The sequence below is a fragment of the Cottoperca gobio genome, chromosome 13 (genome assembly GCF_900634415.1).
Source record: "Cottoperca gobio chromosome 13, fCotGob3.1, whole genome shotgun sequence".
Classification (NCBI taxonomy): domain Eukaryota; kingdom Metazoa; phylum Chordata; class Actinopteri; order Perciformes; family Bovichtidae; genus Cottoperca; species Cottoperca gobio.
This window is the reverse complement of record NC_041367.1, coordinates 20478961-20504279: the sequence shown is the minus strand read 5'-3', so window position 1 is coordinate 20504279 and position 25319 is coordinate 20478961. Positions and strand designations below refer to the sequence as shown.

Genomic DNA, 25319 nt, shown 5'->3' with positions numbered 1-25319 from the left:
AGTGACCTCCTAGTGAAGACAATGTGATGCAGTGACCTCCTAGTGAAGACAATGTGATGCAGTGACCTCCTAATGAAGACAATGTGATGCAGTGACCTCCTAATGAAGACAATGTGATGCAGTGACCTCCCAGTGAAGACAATGTGATGCAGTGACCTCCCAGTGGAATAAAATGTAATTAACTCTACTGTGCTCTTCTAGTGGGGAAAACATGACGCAGTGCTATATAGGCTTCACTACATGCAAGAAAACCTGCGTCCTGCTGCCCCACTGCATGCAGCTGGTGCCCTTCATATTTTTTGCCCCTGGCCCTCAGACAGCCAGAGTCTGTCATTGGTCTAACACCTACGGAATAAATCAGACGTGGCTTCAGACATCAGAGAAATACATTTATTGGCTAAATAAGAGAAAGAAAAAGTGATAAAGCAGTAGTGTGCTTCACATGAATACACACATCAGGGCTCTTTTCTCTCTGATGTGTGAGCTGATGAGGGACATTTATTTCATCTATGGCTTTGACAACATTAAAAAGCTACAATTTTGGATTCATGCTAGTCCTGATAATCTTTATGAAAACAGCTGCACACCTCCAGCCCAAAAAGGCAAACCTTGTTGGTTCTCAGAGCGATTTCATGTATCAAACAGGAAGACATTGTAGAAATGGATATGCATTGAAATATCTCCTGCCTTAGTTACAATCAGTCATCGAAGCTCAGAAAAACAAACATCCATATGCAAAAACTAAATATTTTTTCATAGCTCACAAGCTATATTTTGCACAAACACCCAATTGTGGAATGTTCATTTCCATTTAAAAACTGTACATTTTGAAGTTCCTTTCAACCCAAATGCATCAGCTTTATTCCTCTCATACAAAACAAACCAAAAAAACATTAAAGCAACCAATTTATCCCAGTGTCCACAATCATGATTCAAAGACTTTCCAGAAAACAAAGCACAAACTCAAAAACAAACCACACTGAAAGCCCTTGGTCTGCTGAGGTATGAGTGAAGGCTTTCATTCCAAAACAAACTTCATTACTCCGCTGATATACGTTACTGAACCGGTCATTTAATGCAGGTCTGTCCTTCCAAATTAGTGACAATTATTCATTTATACCATGAAGCCATTTTGGAATGAGACCCTTGATTTAAAGAACAATTAAAGAGGCAGTGTGTCATCTAAAGACAGTTTGGAATTCTTACCAGACGGATATGAACACATTTCCCTGTAGAACTGATAATTAACTAAATGACGACAGTCTGCATCATTAAAAATATCAAATGTTTTCTGATTGTGAAGCAAACGGACCGCCGCCATGAAGTACATCATTTTTTGATAGATTTGAGGAGGAGGTCACATGGTGTCTTTATCAAAGTGCCCTCAAGCAACACACCTGATCCTTGAAGGTGAATGATCACTGAAGTTATTCTACAACACACACAGCAGGCCCGCACAGCTGGCTCTCGACAGGCGTTGGGGAGTACGTCTGCATAAGTTAAAAAGAAGCTGTATATAGCATTTTGTGGCTCCGGGGGAAGCTGCACGAAATCTGCCTCAAGTTATGCCACTTGTCCTCGGTCAAGTTGCATTGTGGGTAATGTAAGCGCAATGTTTTGACGAGTACAAGAATGTACAAGAAATAAAAAGTCTCTGGCTCTGCTGTATCAACTGATTCTTAAAAATAAAAATGTTATTGAGTGCAACACTAATTCAGTGGAGTACTCTAGTAACAGCAATTAATGCATGCTTCCCGTAAATATGTTAGCCAAGTCAGACGGCTTTACAACAAGAAAGAAGGTCGCCACATGCTAAGGTTAACTAGCCAACAAGCTGGCAATGTTGAGACCCAATAATAAATCTGATCAATGGTTGATGAAGTGATACTTTTCCAGGCGAAACCACACAGAAATGAGCCACGTCGGTTCTGTTCCTGAGACAGCAGAGCGGTACATTTAAAAAAAAGATGTGGACCTCCAAACAGGTCAGCTGAAAGCCTTTTATAAACTGACATCAGGTCAGGTAGGGCTCGGCCTTGTAAAGCCCACTACAAATGTTACTTGTTGCCGACTTCTGTGAAGCTCTGAGTGTGCTGTGAAAAATATCTACATCGAATCATGTGCAGTTCATTTTCCCAGAGCAGAAAACTTTGAGACCCCACTGCGAGAACAAAACATTTTTGAAAACCAGCGACTGACATTTCACTCTTTATATCTTAATACTTAACTGAGTGAGACAAAACACCAGAGGGGATCAGACCCACTGATCCAAAAGAAGCAGCTGTGAGAGAGGCCGGTCCATGGGCGCTATGCACAGTCCCTCCTCCTCCTCCTCCTCCTCCTCCTCATGGTTTTAGTCATTTTTTCTTTTTCTATTTAGATGTGTGGCGGTCACTCCAGTGATGAGTAGTGTGCTCTTCGTCCTTCTCATCTTTCCACCCTCCTCAGAAGTGAGTCTGATTGTTCCCAGCAGCTTCAGCCTGTGGATACAACCACAGTGAGAAAGTGGTAAAGTGTGTGTGTGTGTGTGTGTGTGTGTGTGTGTGTGTGTGTGTGTGTGTTTTATGCTTTTATCCAAAGCACATCACAATAACCGTAAAGTGTGCACATTTTCAAAGCAGCCCCGGGGACAGAGTCCTTACGGTGACTCTAGCAGCGCTATTAACAGCACCCTTCCCATACAGCTCCTCTGCTGCTGAACGCAGTGATGAGTGCCTAATAATCAATACTGAATCATGAAGCTGCAAAGACTGTGCACGTACTGTGCACGTACCCGGGTGTAAACAAACACTTTCCTTCCAAGTCATAACCAACATTATGAGCCTCAACATTAAATATGTTCTACTTGAAACGATGTATTTACAAATTCAATAATACATGAAACCTAATCTTGTCACTATGACATGAGCGCAGTGTTGCAACTAAAGGAAACACTGCGCTCAGTGATCCGACTCTGCAGATATGCCACACAGTAAGAAGAGGATCACACCGGAGGAGCTGAAAGATTAATTGATTATGAAATAATCTGAGGATTAATAAAGTAATTGTTTCAGCTCTTCTTTTCTAGCGTCCTTTTGACCTTTCAACAACTTCAAGTATACCGGACGTCACTCCCTCACTAAATGAGAAACTGACAACACCCCCCGTTTGTGTCCGACAGGAGCCATTTGTTGCTGCTGTTCCTCATCTTTCTCTCGTCCAATTAAGTCATGAAACGCCCAAAACATTTACTGACGGCAGTTCTTATAACACATCAATTAATTAAATCCTTCATCATTGTCTCAGTTTTATGTCACCACCATGCTGAATTCTTTGAGTGGAACTGTTGGTCGGACAAAACAAGTCATCTTTTGGGCTCAGCATGTCTTGACATTAAGTAAAAGTTTGACATTTTGGGAAATAAACTGATAAGATTCATGTCTGTACGTTAATATGATGCTACAGAGAGCCGCCGCCTAACTTAACTTAGCACAAAGACTTATTGTTTCTACTGTCAGAAATCCAATTTCCTAAAGTAAATCTTTTATTATAAAAAGAGTTTTATTTATTAAAGCTTATCAATCAATAACAAAGACTAAAGTTATTTGTCATGTTTAATATCTATTTAATTAACCTGGAGTTTCGCCCACATCCTGAACACCACCAAACTAAACTGTTTCCAGGATCATCCAGAGCCTGCTAATGCTTCAGCTCATAAACTTTACACGCCGCCATTTTCTCGCGAGTGCCCAATCGGTACTGAGCATGTGCAACTCTCAACAGACATAAGGAGGAAGCGGCGTGGCTCACTCCCTCGCTACTTCCATCATCAGCTCCGGAAAAAACAATGTATTGAATTATTTTTTATTCTGCCCAATCAAGCGAGGACTATTACTTGCCCCGGGGCATTTCGGCAATCCTTGTTGTCGGGGGCTGATAACACTTCAGGTATTTCAAAAACATTTATTTGTCCGGTGCCTTGCTCAAGGGCACCACGACAGGGCAGGCGGTGAACTGGGACCTCTCCAAGTAGCAGTCGCACTCCACTTTTTTTTTAGGTCTGGTCGGTGACCAGCAACCCTACGGCTCACAGTCCAAGCCCCTACTGGCTGAGCCACTGCCGAACAGTAGCCCTGAATACAATATTTGTATATGGGAAATATATATAATAATAATGGACAGTTGAGACTCCAGTGAAGTGGACCTGAACAAACACTGGAAGTATTTTTGAATGAAGTTACTGGTGGATGATAGTTTTTTCTGCTCATCATGCTCTTTTTATGAATGTGAACAGTGACTGCAAGATAACTGGACCAGTGTCATGGTTTTTTAATGGGGTATTTTCTGGTACTTGAGTGTCAGATACTGTGGAGCCTCGCAAACATCACAGGATTTAATTCAATCAAACTTCAAAACGGTCTCCGTTCTGTCTGCCAGATCATCCGTCTAGCAGGCTGCAGCTCATTTCCTCTGAAAAGCCTTTTAAAACTTAATTGTGCCTCTAATTTCCCTGATCTCCTCCCTGACACACACACACACACACTCTAATGTTTATCACAAATGAGTCACCAGTGCAAATGGAGTCAGAATCTTTTCCTTACATGTTGTTCATGTAGAAAATGGCACAACACTATTTCCCACAGCAAGACGACGTCTTCAACATATAGATTACATTTAGTTTACTATATATATATATATATATATATATATATATATATATATATATATATATATATATATATATATATATATATATATATATATATATATATACACACACACACACACATATATATATATATATATATATATATATATATATATATATATATATATATACACACACACATATATATATATATATATACACACACACACACACACACACACACACACATATATATATATATATATATATATATATATATATATATATATATATATATATATATATATATATATATATATATATATATATATATATATATACATACACACACACACACATATATATATATATATATATATATATATATATATATATATATATATATATATATATATATATATATATTTATGACAAAGAAAAACTTGAAATCCTCAATCTGAAAGACAGTATCTTTGGCAGTTAATTGATTATGAAATGATCTGAGGATTAATAAAGTAATTGTTTCAGCTCTTCCTGCTACTACGGCTGTACCGAATAGTTCGAAGCTCATTCAAAACATTGACATTCAAATTCTTAAATCAACATTTACAAGCTGCGCAGCTTCTTTTTTTCTGCACGTCTATTAATTCTGTTTGAACACAGCGTTTCTGCAGTTACTAAAATTGTTAGTATTGTAGAGAGTCTACTTCCTGTAGGATTAGAGTCCAGCTGCGTAGTAGTAGTAGTAAGTAGTAGTAGTAGTAGTAGTAGTAGTAGTGGTCGACCTACAATCCGCTGGTCCGCCGGGGGGGTTCGGGCAGGCGGGTGAAAAAGCAGCGATCAGAGTAAATTACTAATAATCTATAGAAACATATTCAAGAGATAAATTCATTAAATAAAGATGATGTAATAAAAAACTGGACTAATTTAAACTAATTTAATCGCGGATGACATTCAGGATTTTGTTGGAGTGTGATGACGTCATAAAATATAAATATGACGTCATTCAAGGCTTCATTTGAAACCTCAACAGAACCTTGAGATGTAAAATAAGAAGTGACTCGTACAGCCGTACCTGCTACAGCAGCTATTATAAAGAGCACTAACCAACTTAGTTGTTGACCGACGCATCTGGACTTCTTGTCTTGTGGCTGTTGAAACTTTTCTAGTGTCCTTTTGACCTTTCAACAACCTGAAGTATACCGGTAGTCACTCCCTCACTAAAAAAGCCCTCTGGTTCTTCAACATGCTGCATGTCCTCATCCCAAACTGTTTAATAAAGACATATGGCTCAAACTTCATTTTAGGATGACTTTGGTATTTTTAAAGTGCAAGGAGAGCGTCAGTCGTCGTCTGTATTTACTATGTGAATCTAAACAGAAGATTCTTCTGGGTAGGAACCAGTTCATATAAAATAATTGGTTTCCCTAAAACTTAGACATTAGCTAAAGTGATAACACCACAGCCAGAAGCTAAGTGGTTGTAAGGAGAGCGTCTCACGGCCGGACTTCCTCATCTAGTCTGTGGTTTATTTACTTAGCTCGCTTTGGAACCGCGGTGGGCAGAAACAGAAGATGGGCGGACAGATCGTGTAGCTCTATGAGGAGGATTGGTGGCAGAAAATGTAGTCACTAATGAACCATGGTACCATGGGGCACTTTGGATCCAAGAGGCTGAATCTACTGTATTAACCTCAATAACAATAAAGGTTTCCTTATGGGCGGACATTAAATGAAACGGCCATATTGTAAGTATTTGGATTTTTCACATTTATTTTCTGTTTGTTTGTTTCCCTACATGATGGTGTGAATGCTGTTCCTTCTCTGCACAGCAGACTGCTAACTTTTGGTGAAAAAATATCATTTATTTCCACATGCGTGTGTCCTTATGTAGAATGGACACTCCCCCCAAACAAACATTAAATCCCATTCATGCTCAGGAATATCTTTCTGGGAATTCAGGGTTTTTAATGAAATGTTCAACAACTACATGCAAAACACTTGAAGAGTTGTTTTGTTCTTTTTAAATGTAAGCGTTTTTGACTCTTCGGTGGAGAAATGCAGAGAAAGCAGTTAAAAGGGTCAAAATGTGACTGGAAGGTCGTGAACCAGCCCATCAGGAGCGGAACAGGAAGCAGAATTAAGTTCATTCATGGCAAACAGAAATTGGAAACTCCCTCCACCGCTGTAAGTGTTCTGCAGCCACTGGCTAATAGGGAACTATGAGAAACTAGCAGCTTCATCAAAGCCCAAAGTGGAATATTAATGTGCAGTTTCTGTGGTACAGGTGGTAAAAGGTTCTGTGAAGAACATTTACTCTTCTCTTCCCTGGTCCCTTGTTATGTGCCCTCCATGTGAACATCTCTCAAATAATATCATGTATTCTCCCAGTGAAGTGCAACCTGAGGCCATGTGTTTTTGCAGGGACTGCATAATACAACTTCAATCATACTCCTGCTCTATGCTATATACCTGCATATATCAGCTCTCCTCTAACGAAACATCTCTGCATGAAACAGGTTAGGACACTTCGGTGATAATATTGTCTGGAGATGAGAGAGATTTAAGAATGTTGATAAAACACTTTTGACAAATCCCTCTTTGGAGTGATGTCCTACTCTGAGGCACTTGATTTATGAATAGATCTCCAGTTTGGCTCTGCTCAGATACATGTTGGTTGAGGCGCCGCGCTCTCAATCTGTGCACCATCTTAAATCCAGATTTGTTCGGCACATTGAACGATAACTCGGGCCAACAAACACACAGCAGCCAACGTAGCATCGGCATTTTTACAAGTTAACCTCCTGGGAGATATATATATATATATATATTTAATTTATGAGTGTAAACATTTGATAGACAATGATGCAGCGAAGAATCTCTGATTGATGATATTACAATTTGTTTTGTTTTGTAGGACAGTTTAGTTGGATGACATGAATTGACAGAAACCCACATTTAACATTATCTCCTCTCTCCTCAGCAGTAACACGTGTCATTTCATTCACAAACACTAACACTGGCAAAACTGCAAGCGAGAATGACAGGCATTACACCAAGGTCTGTCATGCAGGCAGCATACCATGCAGCGCTGTGTCAGCCACAAGAGGATGAAAAACTAAAAAGGTTTTACATGACGAGGAAGATGAGAACAGGAGGAGGAAGGGTGGGGGCAGTATACACCACACAGGCAGTACAAACAACAAAGATCATCACAGGAGGTGGAGTTAATACTTTCAGTTCATCACAGGAGGAGCAGGAAGACAGTCAGGCGTTGTTTCAAACAGGAAGTGGGGTCCTGATTGGATGGAGGAGACTTGTGTCAGATCCAATAACCAGGCAACATGCTGTGTGAGTGTATAAATATATCTTTGGATTTGTCATGACACCAAACAGCTCCCACCATTATTTATTTAGACGTGGAAGGAAAGAAAGCAAAGCGGAGTGAGCAGGACAACAACAAACGAGGAAAACGAAGACGATGATGTCAAACAATCATGTTCACAAAATAAAAAAGGGAGTGAAGCGAGAGAGGGCGTTAGAAGTGCACAGGAAGTTTCTTACAGTAAGCAACAGTCTCAAAGTCACTGATATGCACCGCACCTGAGGACGTCTGCTCCGAGGACTCCACTGTCTCTGCTGTCGGAGCAGCGTCGGCTTCAGCGGGCGTCGTGTCGTCGTCTTTCCCTCTAGCTGGTTCAGCGGAGCTCTGGTCGGCCTCCAGGACAGCTGGAGAGGGAGGGGTGTCCAGTGTGTCTGCTGTCAGAGAGAAAGTGTCTACGTTACAGGGTCTGATCTCTTCAATGCTGTTTACCATCCATTGGTAAACAGCTATTGGATGGATGGCCTTGCACATTTTGTCCAGACATGCGTGGCCCCCAGGGGACGAATGCTACAGACTCTGGTGATCACTACACTTCGTCTCGTGCAATCAGGAGGTTTACATTTGTGGTTAAGAGTGAAATATCTTGACAGATAAAAGATGGATTTTCATTGGATCATGATGAACTATAATAGCTTTAGTGGTGCCTTAACTTTTCCTCTTGTACCGTGATCAGGTTTAGTAGAGCACAGCATTGTTTACAAGAGCACAACGTTCTTCATATATAGCCTCGTCATTGTGCTCTCAGAGTGCACCAGATTAATGCATTTAACTTTCAAAATGGTACAACCACCAGTCTCACAAGATCCAGTGGAAATACATTGATGATGATCATTAGGAGTCATGTTTGAGTCTACCTGATGAATGCAAGTAATAATCTTCTCTCTTTTAACTCCTGAGGGAAATGTCTCTTTAGATGCTAAATGCTCCACTATGTTCACCAGCTTGTCTCGAACTGTCCGTCTGCTGTTGAGCAGGAAGTGTACGATGACTTTTCACAGCTTTTTCTCGGTAAACAGCTTCCTGCTGCAGCCGAAATTAAGCTATGGGCCAGGCAGTTAAACAATGAGCTGCTGATACATTGTTATCATAAAAATATAGATTATAGCTACTTTAACATCAGCGTTAGCATTAAGTTCAAAGCACCACAGTGCCAAAGTACAGCCGCGCAGAGCAACTAGCATAAATGTAGACTTTTAATTAGTGTTTATTTACTTTTTTGAGGTTTATATTACCTTGTGATGGAGCAGCAGGTGTATCCTGGTCTATCGTCACGGCATCCTCACAGACTTCAGAGGGGGCGGGGTCAGATGGCTCTTCAGCGGGGGAGTCTGTAGGGACGGACTCTGGTTCTGACACCATCACAGTCTGCCGGTCTTCAGGCTTGTCTGAAGGAGAGGAAACGTCTATGGCTGAGCATGAAAGGCAGAGCGGGAAAGGGTACGAGGGTAAGAGAGGAAAAGGAAAGAGATGAGACAAGCTAGGACACAAGGACAGTCGAGCAGAGAACAAACAGAGAGAGACACCTGGACTTACATCTCCTACCTGTATCCTCCTCGTTCCGTGGCTCAGCAGGTTCATTGAAATTTGCAGTGTGGCTCTCTGGCTCCTCGTCCAGGTCCTGCTCCTTCTTCTGGGGCGGGCTGGACTCCACACTGGGGGGTTTCAGTGGGCTCTCGCCTCCCATGCTGCTCCGGGGCGACAGCATCTCCATCTCCTCCCCCCAGTCTGAAACAGGCTGGTGGCTGTCCAGAGGGACGAAGGGGCTGAGGGGCTTTCCGCACTCCGCTGACTCCTGAACTGCTGCCGGTGGAGGGATGTGGACCTTGGGCCTGGGAGGCCGCTGCTCCTTGGGGCTTCCTGCTGATGTCGGTCGGGAACGAGGTGTGGGAGATGTAGGGGAGTTGTCTTTGCTCTTTGCTGGCTTCTCTTTCCCGATGTCTTTCTTCTCGTCGCCCCTTGAGTCGTGTTCCGAGTCGTGTTCCGAGTCGCTCCCTTCGTCGTCTTCTCCCCCACTGGCATCCTCCCATTCTTCGTCGTCATCTTCTCCGTCTCCATTCTTGGCCTCCACCTGAGAAAAGATGGATGGAGGGGATAACTGGAAAAGTCATTGAAAAAAGTTTGAAATCGAAAACCTGCAACAACTGAGTTTTTTGGGTGGGGGGGCAAAAACTTGCTGTTAAATCAGGAGAACCTGTTAGCAAACGTCATCATTCACTCTCCTTTGTTGAGCTTTTAGATTTGGTCTCCACCAACTCCTGAGGGAAATGACTCCCATTGTAGCTGCTCAAAGAAAGACACTGAAAAACCCCAGAGTTCAGGGGAACTGCAGAGTCTGAATATTCTACGGACTCATTACTACGAGTGGCTCGTTTCACAATAACATATAGATTTTAGCTCATTAAATGAGCCCATTACCTGACCTAAAGTGTTTATGAAATCTTAGTTGTTCGTTCGGTTTGAGTAAGTGCTGTGTGTACATGCAGTCTGTGTTCTTTCTTCTAAAAAGGAAATGTTAAAACATGTCCAGTTTAGCTCCCTGCCGGTGTTTAACTGCAGCCACCACCACCTGTACAGTGATGTTAACAGATGAAGCCTCTACCTTCTGTGCTGTGGGAGATTTGGATTTGTCTTCCTCCTTCTCCTTCTTTTTAGCCTTCTCCTCTCTCTTGTTCTTGTCCTCCTTCTCCTCTCTCTTGTTCTTGTCCTCCTTCTCCTTTTTCTCCTCTTCTTCTTCTTCCCAGCGGTTGTCATGCATGCTGTCAAAGATATTCACATAATATCAATGTTGGAAGCAGCAAACACCGAATTCACACAGAACGCTTAACAAAAAAGCCTTTTAGTGTCTCTCCACACACACACACACACACACACACACACACACACACACACACACACACACACACACACACACACACACACACACACACACACACACACACACACACACACACACACACACACACACACACACACACACACACACACACACACACACACACACACACACACACACACACAAATTATTGAAATTGTATTTGTTCATTTAAACAATAAAAAACACAACATAAAATGTCAACATATGTTTTGATCAAATGTATTCATAAAAATGAAAATAGTAATTAGATAAGAGTGATAAAGAAACACCTTCAACATCCTATCACTATGAGAATGAACTAAAACATCTTTGGATAATCTTTGTAGGAGAGGAGCCGTTTGGATTTACCTGTAGCTCGGTTTCTGTCCTCGGCCCTTCCCTCTGCTCCAGTCGCCCCGGTCTCCCCGGTCGCCCCGGTCTCCCCGGTCGCCCCGGTCTCCCCGGTCGCCCCGGTCGCCCCGGTCGCCACGGTCTCCCCGCTGCCCCGGGGTCCTGCCCTGGGACATGAAGTCGCCAAATGTCGGAACTTTAGGAGGCCGCTTACTGTCGTCTGGAAGAAAAATTTGATGGCGAGTGTAAATCAATGTGTTTTGTAATACTTGATCTGAAAAGGTTAGGGTGAATCAAAGAGGAGGGGGACTGAAGAGGAGAAAAGAAATGGTGGACGTGTGTGGACAGAGTTGAGGTGAAATACTTTGAGGTGATAAGTAGAAGTAGTTACACAGTAAAAACTAAAACACAGTCCATTTCTGCTGCTGCAGTCTGAGAGTCGATGTCTTATGTAACATCAGAGTCAACACTTGTGTGACAGCAGCTGTCCTGCCGTGTCAAACCGCTGCAGAGTCCTGAACTCTGGGACGAGGTCAAACGTCTGTTTGTCAGCTAGTGGGTGATGGATGGCTCCGAGTGGGAGGCAAGAGACGTGGTGTATCATTGTGGTTATATTTCTTTTATATTTCTTTTAAAAAGGACACTTATCTGGCAAAAACATCAGGGATGTAGAAATAAATGTTCCACTTAAGAAGCTGTGAATGCCCCATTTGTGGGTTGCATATTGTATGTGGTATATTGTAACAAACCCTCTTGAAGTAATACCTGTAATTCTTATTTCAGTAAGCCATCAGTGCGTCCGTCTCTCCCCTGATTTCATCGTGGAGGAAAATGAGAAGATGAAATGCAAAAGATTCTAGTATGTGAGGGATGTGGCAGAGAAAGGAAATGATTGAGAGAGGCAGGTGAAGTCAAAGTGAGAGAAATAAAACAGATGAGCAGCCGATGGAGGGATGAAAGAAACGGGAAGGTCAGAAAGAGGGAAAGAAAAGTACGGAAGGAAGAGAGATGGAAAGAAAACCAAAGGAGGTGTGAAAGAACGAAAACGGTCACAGTTAAGGAAACATGTAAGCGGAGGATAGAGGAAGGAAGGAGAAGGTCAGAGAGATGCAGAGAGGGAGGAGGAGGATAAGAGCTTGAAGCAGGAGAGGAGGGGAGGATGTGTTATAAAAAATAAAAAAGTCAAGAAGAGGAAGATGCAAGTACAAAAGAAATGAAGGGATCAGAGAGGAGAAAAGAAAATATTTGAGAGGATGAATAGATGAACAGAGGAGCCAGAGGCCGTGAAGAGGACACTCAAGTCACCCCAGAAATTATTAACTGTGTGAACGAATACACACGCGCACGCACATGTGTAATGTCATAATCCGTAATATCCTCTGCAGTCAGACACAAAGAAATTAAAGAAAGCAGGACTGAGCAGCCGTTAGAAACAATTCTCAGCTTTAGTTTGAACCCTCTCACGGTACAAACCAGCCTGGAAGATGTCGCTGCTGATTACTTTTGACTGATGATTCCACTTTCTGGCCACAGAAAAAGAACACATCACCCACACAGGTACTGGAAGGGAAGGCAACACAAACTCTAAGAACTATTTACACATCCTGATGCGTGTGCCGTCAGAAGCTTTTTAAAAAGGTGTCGACAGCCTCAGGGAAAGATTCTGTACAGATTCTCACCAAATTCAAAAGCAAAGAACCCTAAAAAGGACGGGACTGCGTTTGGGGTCAAACATCCACCGTCACACTCTGTACCGGGCAGCTAACGAGCTTTGGGATACAAATGGCTATTATTTAAACAAACGGAGGTTAATGCGCAGAACAACGGCCAAATCCAGTGTATTTGGAGGTTTTTAGAAAGCTGCATTTAAGACTTTGTAAAAGCTTTTTTAAAGATAAGACTGTCCTATTAATTAACAGAAGTAGAATTACCGAAATGCAAGAAAGTGTATGCTTCTGCCAACCAGTCAAGTTGTAGTTACATCCATGTCTGTCCAACATGTCATCACTTTATCCTATTAGACATTTGGGTGAAATTGTCATAACTTAGAGAAATGAATTCTTGAGTTATGGCCCAAAATGTGTAACAACATGTTGTTTCTGCACCTGAAGTCAAAACTGTGATCATTGTGTGCGCAGCATTAGGGCGTGTGTCCAAAAAGTGTCTTTTTCTGAGCCCAAGCGTCCTTTTCAATTGTTCCCAATGAGAAGCTGTGCGGCTACTCCAAGCACTTCTAGTTTAAAATCTCTGAAAAGCGCTGGTTACGAGAAGCTTGTTAGGGCCTCGTCTATCTGTCATGAGCTTTCAATGTCAGACAGACACCATCATCATCACCATCATCATCATCATCATAATGAAGACTGAAAAGCCCATTTGTTGGAGCAGATCGGCCGGGCAGACACTGAATGTTGCTGCAGGTGCGTGTTGTGCCTTTATCGCAGTACGGACCGCCCTCCTCGCTCTATGGCTGTCAGATTGACAAGCTCATTCAAACAAAGTATGAGGGCAAGCGTCCTCGGGCTGGTGCTCGGGGTTCAAAAAACAATGTTAAACAAATAGATAGTAGCACAAATAGAGAATAAAAAGCAAAGGGGCGATGCCAATCTATCACACAACGACACACAACAAAGTGGTGATATGTTGTCAAAATATTGTTGTATTTTTTAACATTTCTTTTTACAATTAACACTTGACATAATGAAAGTACTTGCAAATGACAAGGTAGTAAAGGTAGAGCCCAGCGCCAAGCCAGAGCCTTTCTGCTAGAAAGAATGTGGACACACGCCATTAAAGATGCAAAGCCGCGCCAACAGAGTTTGACTCGTCCTGGGATTACCATAGTGAATTATTTTATCATCTGGATGACTGCCTGAAATTACCAGCATGCATGACCAAAGTTAAGCCATAATAAAGCTGCTGACACTGTAAGGAGACGACTTCAGAGCCTCAACGTGTTTAACTGGCTGTCGGGGTTAAGTGTCAATTTACATAGAAGGACAAGGCTCAAGATTAAACTTAATCTGTGTTTTAATAACCAATTGTCATTTCATAGTTACTATGCTACAGCCTCACATACTGCATACTTATATTGGCTGGTGTTTTAAATTCAAAATCAATAATTGTATTCATCCCCATCAGAGCAGTTTAAAAAGTATACATAGCAGAGAACCTGCACAAACAAATAAAAATAAAACAACAGAGGGGTAAAGTGTGTTAATATTCCGTTTAAATATGAATCCATTTAAATAAAGAAAATATTTTTTGGTAGTTATTTGGCTCCAGGTCAGAATAAGACATGGACTTTTGGTTTAAAGAGTAATTAATCTAAAAATACTCATATCTATTCATAGTGGTCCGTGCTGTTTATTCACTTGTTGTTTTCCCCTTCACTTCACTGACACTCATAGGAGTCATTGAAAGCTCCTCTAAAATCAGCACCACCGCAACATAAAAGGCTGATTTGGACTCCGGGGAAATACAGCGAGCATTTACATAACAAGCTTAATCAACCCTTATTTACATAACCGCCTTGATTAGATGGAGGTGGTGTTGTGTCCGTGATGTGTGTTTACAGTTTGTGTGTATGTGGCGACATGTCGGAGTGACATCATGTCAGACGAGCGGAGACATGGACTGGACATGTTGTCAGAGTCCTGCCAGCTATTGTGTAACCACAGCAACACACTGGGGTGTGTGTGTGTGTGTGTGTGTGTGTGTGTGTGTGTGTGTGTGTGTACTTGCCTCTCCTGCTGCCCTGCTCGGGTGTGCTCCCCTCTGATGCCACATATGGGTCTTCCTTGAACCTGTGAAAAAAGCCACAGGGTTAGAAACACACAAACAGGCGTCAGATATCAGCGGGTCTTCTCGTCACGCCTGTCAGTTGGAATAAAGATGACTACGACAACAACTTTCTATCGTCCTCACCTATCCTCTGTCTAGTGGTGGAGGAAGTATTCAGATCCTTTACTTAACTAAAAGTACTAATACCACACTGTGACAATACTCGGTTATAAGAAAAGTCCTGCATTGAAAATGTTACTTAAGTAGTAAAAGTACGCACGTATTATGAGCAAAATGTAATAAAAGTATCAAGTATTAAAAGTTGAAAAATGTCCCCCATGACTGTTTTACTATTATAAATCATTAGATTATACTCATGCATTAATGCAAAAGCAGGATTTTACTGTTGTAGTTGGTTGAGGTGGAGCTCATTTTGAACTATTAACCAACTAATATTATTAAATAATTAACTAATTATTTTCATTACTGATTAATCTGTCGATCTTTTTTTCCAATAATTGACTGATTCTTTAGTTTGTAAAAAATGCCTTCACAATTACCCAGAGCCATAAGTGGAACCTTCACAAAGCAGCATATCTATACATATACATGAATACACATATACATGTATACATGTATACGTGTATACATATACATGTGTATACGTGTATACATATACATGTGTATACACATATACATATACATGTGTATACACATATACATGTATACATATACATGTATACATATACATGTATACATATACATGTATACATATACATATATACATGTATACATATACATGTATACATATACATGTATACATATACATGTGTATACTTGTATACACATACACATGTGTATACTTGTATACACATATACATGTGTATACTTGTATACACATATACATGTATACACATATACATGTATACACATATACATGTATACACATATACATGTACATGTATACACATATACACATGTATATACATGTATATACACATATACACGTACATGTATACACATATACACATGTATATACATGTATATACACATATACACGTACATGTATACACATATATACACATATACACATGTATATACATGTATATACACATATACACGTATACACATGTATATACATGTGTATACATGTATATACATGTATACATGTATATACATGTATACGTGTATACATATACACATATACATGTATACGTGTATATACATGTATACGTGTATATACATGTATACGTGTATATACACGTATACACATATACATGTATACGTGTATATACATGTATACGTGTATATACATGTATACGTGTATATACATGTATACACATGTATATATATACACGTATACACGTATACATGTATACGTGTATATACATGTATACATATATACACATATACATATACACATATACATGTATACACATATACACGTATACACATATACACACACATATACATGTATACACATATACATGTATACACATATACATGTATACGTGTATATACATGTATACATATACATGTATACACGTATACATATACATGTATACACATATACATATACATGTATACACATATACATATACATGTATACATATACATGTATACACATATACATGTATACATATACACATATACATGTATACACATATACATATACATGTATACACATATACATGTATACACATATACATATACATGTATACACATATACATGTATACACATATACATGTATACGTGTATACATATACACATATACATGTATACGTGTATACACATATACATGTATACGTGTATACATATACACATATACATGTGTATGTGTATATGTGTATACACATATACATGTATACACGTATATGTGTATACATGTATATGTGTATGTGTATATGTGTATACACATATACATGTATACACGTATATGCGTATACATGTATATGTATACACGTATATACGTATATGTGTATACGTATATGTGTATACATGTATATGTGTATACACAAATACATGTATATGTGTATACACATATACACGTATACGTGTATATGTGTATGTGTATATGTGTGGGTAGATAAATGGATGGATAACTTTAAAATATATATATTTTTTAATTTATACAAATCAAGGTTTAATAATTGCTTCCTCACATGTTCTCAGTCTTCTGTGCGTCCCACTCTCGTTTCCATTGGCCTGTGGCGTTACGATGGCGTGCAAGTCTCTCTTCGTCAATCTGCTCACGCTCCTGCTTCCAGCGCACGTACTCTGCTCTCTCCCGGCCGGTCATAGACATGGTCATGTCCACAGAGTCTTTCGGACCAGGCCTTCGACTCTACAGAGACAGGCGGGGTCAATAAGTGAGGGGAATTAATGCTACAGTAGGAAGTATAAGAATGGTTTGGCTGTCAAAAGCCCAGATGGCATAGGACCTTTTTAAAGAATGACATTACTCACGGTCCACTCTTTCTCCAGTTCGGCTCCTGTCTTGACGTTATCAAAGTCCAGACCTCCCCAGTTTCGTACATGTCTCCTGCTTCCCTCCTTGCGGTCTATGTCTGGCGCTGGGCCTGAACGTCTCGGGTCATCCAGGAAGTTTCGGATCGGCTTATCTCCATCCGACTAAGGAGAGGAAGTACAAATGTAAAGCTCCATCACATTTGACAAGTTTACTCTCAGTTCCTTTTGAAAATGGAGTGTTTTAAGTTGATCAATAAAGCTGATTAACAGAGTGTGAGAAGACAGATGGGAGACAGGAATCTTTGGATGGTTTTGAAAGAAATTCAAAGCACAACAGATGAAATGACATCTTAAAAGGGCTGAAACACTAAAATAATCTTTAAAAACAGTGACTCTCATACCCGCTGTCCTCTCTCATATTCTGCTATTTTCTCCATTTCTTCATTCATCTTCTCAATGTTCTGTCGCCTCTTCTCCTCCCACTCCTGTCCAAAACACAACAACAACACAGGGCTGCATTATTAGTGACAGATCACAATTCATTACTTGCAAATGCAGGATTTTAACACGGCATTCAGACTAAGAACAGAAAGAACAGTTCACAGCAGCAAATATGTTATGCCTCGCTGCATCAATTAACAGAAATATAAATGTATTGTTACAAAGTAATCCACCAGGAATGTGCGCCGGATGCCGTTGCGGTAAAAGTTCAGACGGGTCAAACTATTTAGCCGGAAAACCCTGAGGGGCGGTTTCACAGACAGAGCTTAGTTTAAGCCAGGACTAGGCCTTAATGTGGGCTAGTTAATCTAAAACATCTAAGTCTCTAGCTAGCATAAAGGTGGCTTAACTTTGGCTTAGTTAGTCGCAGACTATAGAGTCTTGGAATAAGGTAAGCAAGACTAAAGGAGAACATCTGGGTTAAGCCTCATTAGGTTAAGTATGAGAACATGCTGTTGGTGTAATGGTGCTTATGAAAACCCAGAATGGATTCAAAAACACCAATTGTGATGTAAATCTAGAGACACAAGTCTGGCAGATGCAAAAAGAATATGTTCCAAAACCTTTAGTGAATATGAAGAAGAAAAAAAGCTACTAAAGCAAATTGTGTCCAACCATCCAAACTACTGCTACAGAGAAAAACAAAAAGAGTGGTTGATTTATATTTTTCAAAACCACATGTAGAATTATATTTGCCTTTATAGACTCTGTGGAAGAACCTTAAACTGGCTTTAAAAAGCTTGAGAGCGATTTAAGACTGCTGGAGGACCAGAAACAAACAACTGGGTGGTGTACCAGACGATGACCATGTAGAAAGTTCACATGAAGATCTGAGCACCAATGGTAAATACACCACAGATAGTTAATTAGTGACGTCAGATGGTTATATTTGTGTTTCTAATGGTTATTTTCCCAGAGGAAATTAATCTAAACAGGCTGGAAGAGCCAGGGCACAGTGAGTGTGTGCCATCCACATCTGCTGTAGCATCCCAGAGAGAATGATGCCACCACCTTTCAGCAGAGAACAACATGACCATGCATGAAAAGTTAGCCAGAGAAGTTCATGAGCAAGAAATTAAATAAAACTCTAAATTAGGATTGCATACACCCTGGACATTGATGGAAAACCAGTTCTTATGGTTCCTGTACTCCTCAACATCAGGAGTTGATGGACACTTGGGAACATGACATCCATCTATGCAGCCAATCACTCCTGGGAAGTGGCCATATTCATAGAACTGCACTTTATAGTTGGCTTGCGCAGCAGCATCAGGGATCTTTATATAAATACTCCTCAATTCACAAATGGTCTTGTAGACTTTGTGAACTATTCTACAAACAGTTGCTTCACTGACGCCACACAAATCACCAGCTTCCCGATGAAAAGTTCCAGTTGCCAAAAGCTTGGTGCGAAGTGGGTAAAGGCCTTCCTCTTTGAGACAAGGAGGAAAAGGCTAGACCAGGGGTCTTCAACGTTTTTCAGGCCAAGGACCCCCAAACTGGTGTAGCATGGAGCAGGAACCCCCTACTGCAGCGGTATTCAAACGAGGGGGGGTGCTGTCTGAGTTCTGTGCGATTGTTATAAAATAATATTTGCTTTATCTAAAAACAGTTTTGCGGACCCCCTGTTGAAGACTTATGGGCTAGACTCAAGCAAATATATTATTTACAATGCATTTTCTTTGTACATTCTAAAGCGGTCTGTAAACGTTATTTCATCATAGTAATTTAATGGATTACTCCTATCAACAAGTATTCGTCCGGCTGGCCTCTGCTGTAAATGTTCATCTTCATTTAGGTATTCCAAGTAGTCCATGCTGCATCACAAACAAACAGTTGGATTTAAGCAGAGGTTAAACCTGCCTCCTTGAAGGATTAATTTAGGATTCAATTTAGTCCTAGAGTAGCTCTAATCCTCCCTCTTGCAACCAGTTTAGTTTAATCCAGAACAAGCTAAATACAGGACGATTTTAAGATGAGTATTAGTATGATGAGTATGATTATCTAATTCTGCTCTTCTGCAGTTTCACTGTGACTTCATATCAATCAATAAAGTTTAGTAGCTTAGTAAAGTAGTTCATCCACACTCACCTTAGATTTCCTGTCCGTCCCACCTGGTGTCCCTCCTCCTCTTTCTCCTCTTTCTCCTCTTTCTCCTCTTTCTCCTCCTCTCCTCCTCCTCCTCCTCCTCCTCCTCCTCTTTCTCCTCTTCCTCTCCTTCCTCCTCTGCGTCCCGGTCCTCCTGACTCTCCAGGTTCTCCATCTCTGGGTGTCCTGGGTTCCCATTCTCTCCTCTCCTGGCGGCCTCCCCCTCCTCTCTGACCTCCCCGACCCGTCCGTCCCGACCCCATCCTCCTTGGGGCGCTGTGTTCGTCGCTCTGCCCTGGCTGGCCGTCATTGGGACCTCGAGGGTCTTCGCTGGGCCCGTGGTGGTCACCGCTGGGCCCTCCTCGATGGCCGTCCCTCAGGCCACCTTGGTGGCCATCATTGGGCCATCGGTTGCCGTCGCTTGGTCCTCTGTGGCCGTCATTTGTCCCTCCTCTGTGACCGTCGCTGGGCCATCGGTGGCCATCACTCTCCTCTGATGTCTTCCGGCCACGAGGCGTTCCAGGTTTCAAGTCGTTCACAACTCTCTTGTCCTGCAGCGCACACGCACGCACACGCACACGCACACACACAGTACTTTAGTTACTGAGTACCATATTGTTCACTACTCTGCATTGAAGCTTGTTTTGGGAAAATGAAATCATCTGTGAACACGAATATTCTATTATCCTTTAAAAATGTAGCAGCAGATCAACGGGGTAGTAATAGTAAAAAATAATAATAATTTCCTGTCCTGGACCTTTAATATAAAACAGACTCAATCTCAAGAATTGGTGCATTATAAAAAAGTATAAAAGAGTAATAAGTGCTATGGATTATGCAAAACTACAACAGGATGAACTCAGAGAGCGAGGCAGGGAGGTGATGAACAAGAGGCAATGATTGGTTATACGTTTTTCTAGGAGCTCTTTAAGATCAGGGATTAGGACTCAAGTTGTCAAGCTTTAGAAATGGTTTAACAGACTAATGAACCAAATTTGACCTTTTGACTTTAATATCCATTCAGACAGGTACACATGTGGAGCAGATGCCACCACGTTACCCTTTAGGCCCGTCTTTGTCTTCTAACCTTTGTAGGCTGAACACCAGGGTGTGCAGTCATCAGGAGGAGCTGAGGGCACTGTGACGCCGCACAGTTGCATACTGTTGTTGATTTTTAAAAATGTCTTCTACAATTTCTCAGAATATGCAACGAAGCTTTCGGTGAAGCCAACATCATCTGACTGCTTCCCTTTAATCCACTTTAAAACGGTCACTTCTTTTTGCCAGGGTCCAGACTAGGGTTGAAACTCGGTCCAAATTAGAAATTTATCAAAAAGGCCTCGTAAAGAAGAAACAAAAAAGAATGTCAGTTCTGCTCATCGGTTCCTAAATAACTACATATTGACGCTCTTTCTGGACTGGACGACGCTGCACAAAGAGATACATTTTATTTTATTTTTGTCTAGGGATGGGAAGATTAATCAAGGTTGCGAGCACACAGCTGTTTGCTGTCGGCGCAGCGGGCACCTCGCTCTAGCTCACATCCCCCCCCCCCCATGAATGTTCTTTTGCGTTTCAACTAGTATGTCGTTTATATTGACCGCATTTCATCTAAACAAGCATCTCTGCTTCTGTCTTCACGCGGCGCATTTCATCGAGGAACGATCAAATAGTTCTCAGTGATTGAAAAGTATTTTAGCTTGAAAGGCCCAACCCTACGCAATATGAAGAGTTGGATAAACCGGTTAGAGCTTGTTTTCAGGACACGTGTTAAATATGTTGACTCTTCTGGCCCAGAACATTATGTTGCTATAAACAGGTTCAACCATCTCAGCTCTGTGTTCAAATCAAATCAAGAATAATCCGGACTAGATGGACGGCTAACCAACACAGGACACTAAACAGATGAAAACCTTCATCTCATAAACTCTCATATGGCAACATTTAGTATTTTTAGCCTGTCATGTAATTTTGTGTCAAGAACAGACATTCACATCCATTTATTTCACCTAGGAATGGCTCATTCGTGCAACGTCCAGAAAAACGACTATATTATATAATAAATCAATATCACGCTGTACATATACAGTGATCGAACAGGATCCCGATGCCGACTGACTTTACAAAGTTAGAGGAAGTTTCTTATCAGTCAAATGCTTTTGCCGTTTGTTGTGTCCACTTAGTTTGTTAGATGGGTTTTAAAACAAGATGTATTTTTTATGACACTAAATGCATAATGACAATTAAAGCTGCATTGGAATTAGGAATGTACTCTTATTCCACCACTTATTCATGAGGCAACGTTTTGATATTGATTGCAAAAACACAGACATTACATTTAACTTTTCCATGTGCGTTGGGGTACAGTAGCTCAATCTGTCGGGACTTGGCTTGGAACCAGACGTTCACCGATTTATAATTTCCACACTTATTTATGTTAGGAAATTATTTCCACTGTTTCTACAGCTTCTTAATCTAATTATGTTATTATATCGTTTATATTTCAACTTGTTGAATTGCTGTTGCTTTAACCAGCGGGTATAACGTTTCACCTCATTTCATATCAAGAACTTTAGCCATTGTTCTTGATGTCACTTGAACAACTATGACAATAACAGTCACTTATTGTATACAATGTTAAATGTGCACTCCTTTATATAATGTATGTGTCGGATTTTATGTATATTAGTGAAATATTTCTATCCTAAATGCAACTGCCAGCCAACACAAGAAGTGGGCAGAGGACTGCTGCAGTGCATGATGGGTAGACTGGTGAACACAGTAATGAGAATCTGTCGGTTTATAAGCTGCGTCTTCGGTCTGCAGGATCATCATAAAACTGATGATCACCATCTTATTATGGTTTATTTTAATCTGTTTGATGATTAATCGTTCTTCTGAAAACGTGTCATGATTTAAATAAAAGATCTACATCATGTCTTACCGTCTTAGAGAGGTCGACTGTGACGGAGAAGTTTTCTTTCTCAGACTTCCTCCTGTCCGTCTCTGGCTCATGAGTGCGGGGTTTCCGAGGTGTTGTCACGGCGATGCCCTCCTGCTCTGCTTTCTTCTTGTCTTCCTCTATTTCCTGTGGACATCAGGTGACTGAATGAGTGAGGTGTCACTACAGCCGTGTCCCAAACCTAAACTCCTGGCTAAGTCTGAGCAGGTTTTGGGTATGTTGTGTGTTCAAACCCCAGAAAAAAAAGAAAAGGTTTTGCTTTCTGTCCCGGTTTTAATTGGCCGAGTCGTAGTGAATGAATTATCGCACATATGGCAGAACATTTTGATTCATTAAATAACTTCAACAACATACAATGGAAAATGGTGGACGTCATCATGGCTGATACTTGATCCGCTTAATGATCAGTTTTGCACACGCTGAATTATTTTTACAAATTAAATGAAAATACTTAGTGTGGTGGAACAACACTTGTACCCAATACCTGTGAAAAAACAAGACTTTGAATAACTGTTTAAAATATATTTCTTCATAAAGCTCTGAGAAATGTTCTTGATTTTTTACAGGACACTCTGGTACGACCAAATCTAACAATAAATTCATGGTCACGTGCAGTACGGTTTGTAGACTTAAGGTCAGTGATGATATCCTCAGTTATCTTTTAGTATCCTGCAGAAGCATCACTCACTTGATGGGTTGGAATAAAAGATACATTTTGTGTGCGCTTGTGTGGAAAAGTTCTCCGTACCTGATACCTCTTGACCAGGGCTTCATTCTTCTTCCTCAGAGCTTCAATTCGTCTGTCCAACTCTGCATCCTTCTCCTCTTTAGTCTTGAGATCCACCGCTGAAGACTGGCACAGAGAGGAGGGGGTTAGAAGAGCAAAGAAACGAAGAGGAGGCCAGTCTGCAGTTAATGAAGAACTAGGAAAATATAGATAATAATTACTCACCATAGCTGCTTCTGACTTGTCTTCATACACAGGTGGCTGACTGATTGTTCCTCCTGTGGTGAGGAAGATGAAGAGGATGAAGATGATGCTGCAGTGTAAACCAGTCATGTTTTCACTTCCTTGCATCTTTCTTTTTATACATATTTGTATGAGCATTGTTGGATCTAAGATTTTCCTTGCTTCTCTAATTGTAATGCATATATGACCATCTTTTGGAGGGCAAACCTACTGGATCTTGTGCAAGGATTACATTTATTCAAGTGCAATAATTACTTTTATTGTACTTCTTATTATTTCAAACCCTTTGTTGTTGGCTGTGGGTGTTAAATTGCTTAAGTTGTCTTGTGTTTGTGGTATTTTTCCTGTGTCTTCTAATTACACTGATCAGGAGTAGCACTTCTAATTTTGTTATTACAAAAATGATAACCCATCTATCAGATCAACCAATAATTTAATCAATAATTAGTTGCAGTACCACTTGGCACTAGTCTGAGGGTACATTGGGTAACCCCTCTTCTCTTTGATTGTGTCGACTACTCAGCAGGCCAACAGGATTTTATCTGACGCTTCTCGTGTTGAACTCTGATTATGTTCTAATGCATCTGGAAGGAGGAACAGGGTCACCTTGTCGAAACACAATAGTTTTAAAAAGTCATATGTCAGTGTTTGTTTGCGTGCAAGTTATTTTGAGATGTATGCCTTGAATGTCTGCATCTCTTATAGAGTAAATGGCTTGTGATTAATTGGCGGGTTGTTTTTTATCCCATGCTGATGTTTGCACATGTGTTCTTAAGTGTTTTTATTGTATTTATTTTTTAACCAGGAACGGGATTACAGCCAGGTGTGTGTGTGTGTGCGTGTGCGTGTGCATATGTGTGTGTGTGTGTGTGTGAGACACAAGAACCCAAATGGATAAATCCTTCATGCGTTTACAAAGCTTCTAAGCGTATTAGGATATAAATTAGTTACCTGAGTCAAAACAAGCAACCATGGTACACCACACACAGACGACATTAAACCTTACAGTACTTGAATAAACAGTTAAATTAATCTATATTATTTTTGCTCTGCTGGGAAGTAACGTTAATGTAAGCACACTGAGCCATGTCTGTTCCGACACAGCGCCGAACCGCCACGATGCAAACACACCACAGCAACGACACTACCGACACACAACAAAACAGCGAAATACTCATTTAAATGCATTTTAACGACACTTTATTAATATTACCTGTATCAGTGGGACTTGTAACGACTGTAAAGACCAACGTTTTACTCGTTGCTCTTTGCCAATTTCTGCGCCTCAATGAATCCTCATTATTCGGCTTCCTGTTAGCCGCTTGCTAACTT

At 40.7% G+C, this 25319-nt stretch overlaps 1 protein-coding gene across 1 annotated transcript; it reads right to left on the bottom strand.

The window, feature by feature from the left end:
* Nucleotides 1-376: 376 nt before the first annotated feature.
* ccdc9 (coiled-coil domain containing 9) lies at nucleotides 377-25319 on the bottom strand. Its single transcript, XM_029446354.1, is given in 17 exon segments — nucleotides 377-2480; nucleotides 7861-7924; nucleotides 8230-8385; nucleotides 9244-9420; nucleotides 9545-10079; nucleotides 10611-10767; nucleotides 11235-11436; nucleotides 14958-15019; nucleotides 17160-17341; nucleotides 17464-17628; nucleotides 17868-17951; nucleotides 20059-20190; nucleotides 20193-20606; nucleotides 23000-23143; nucleotides 23766-23870; nucleotides 23970-24022; nucleotides 25201-25319. Coding segments are annotated over 15 exon segments (2580 nt in total). The 5' UTR covers nucleotides 23973-24022; nucleotides 25201-25319; the 3' UTR covers nucleotides 377-2480; nucleotides 7861-7862.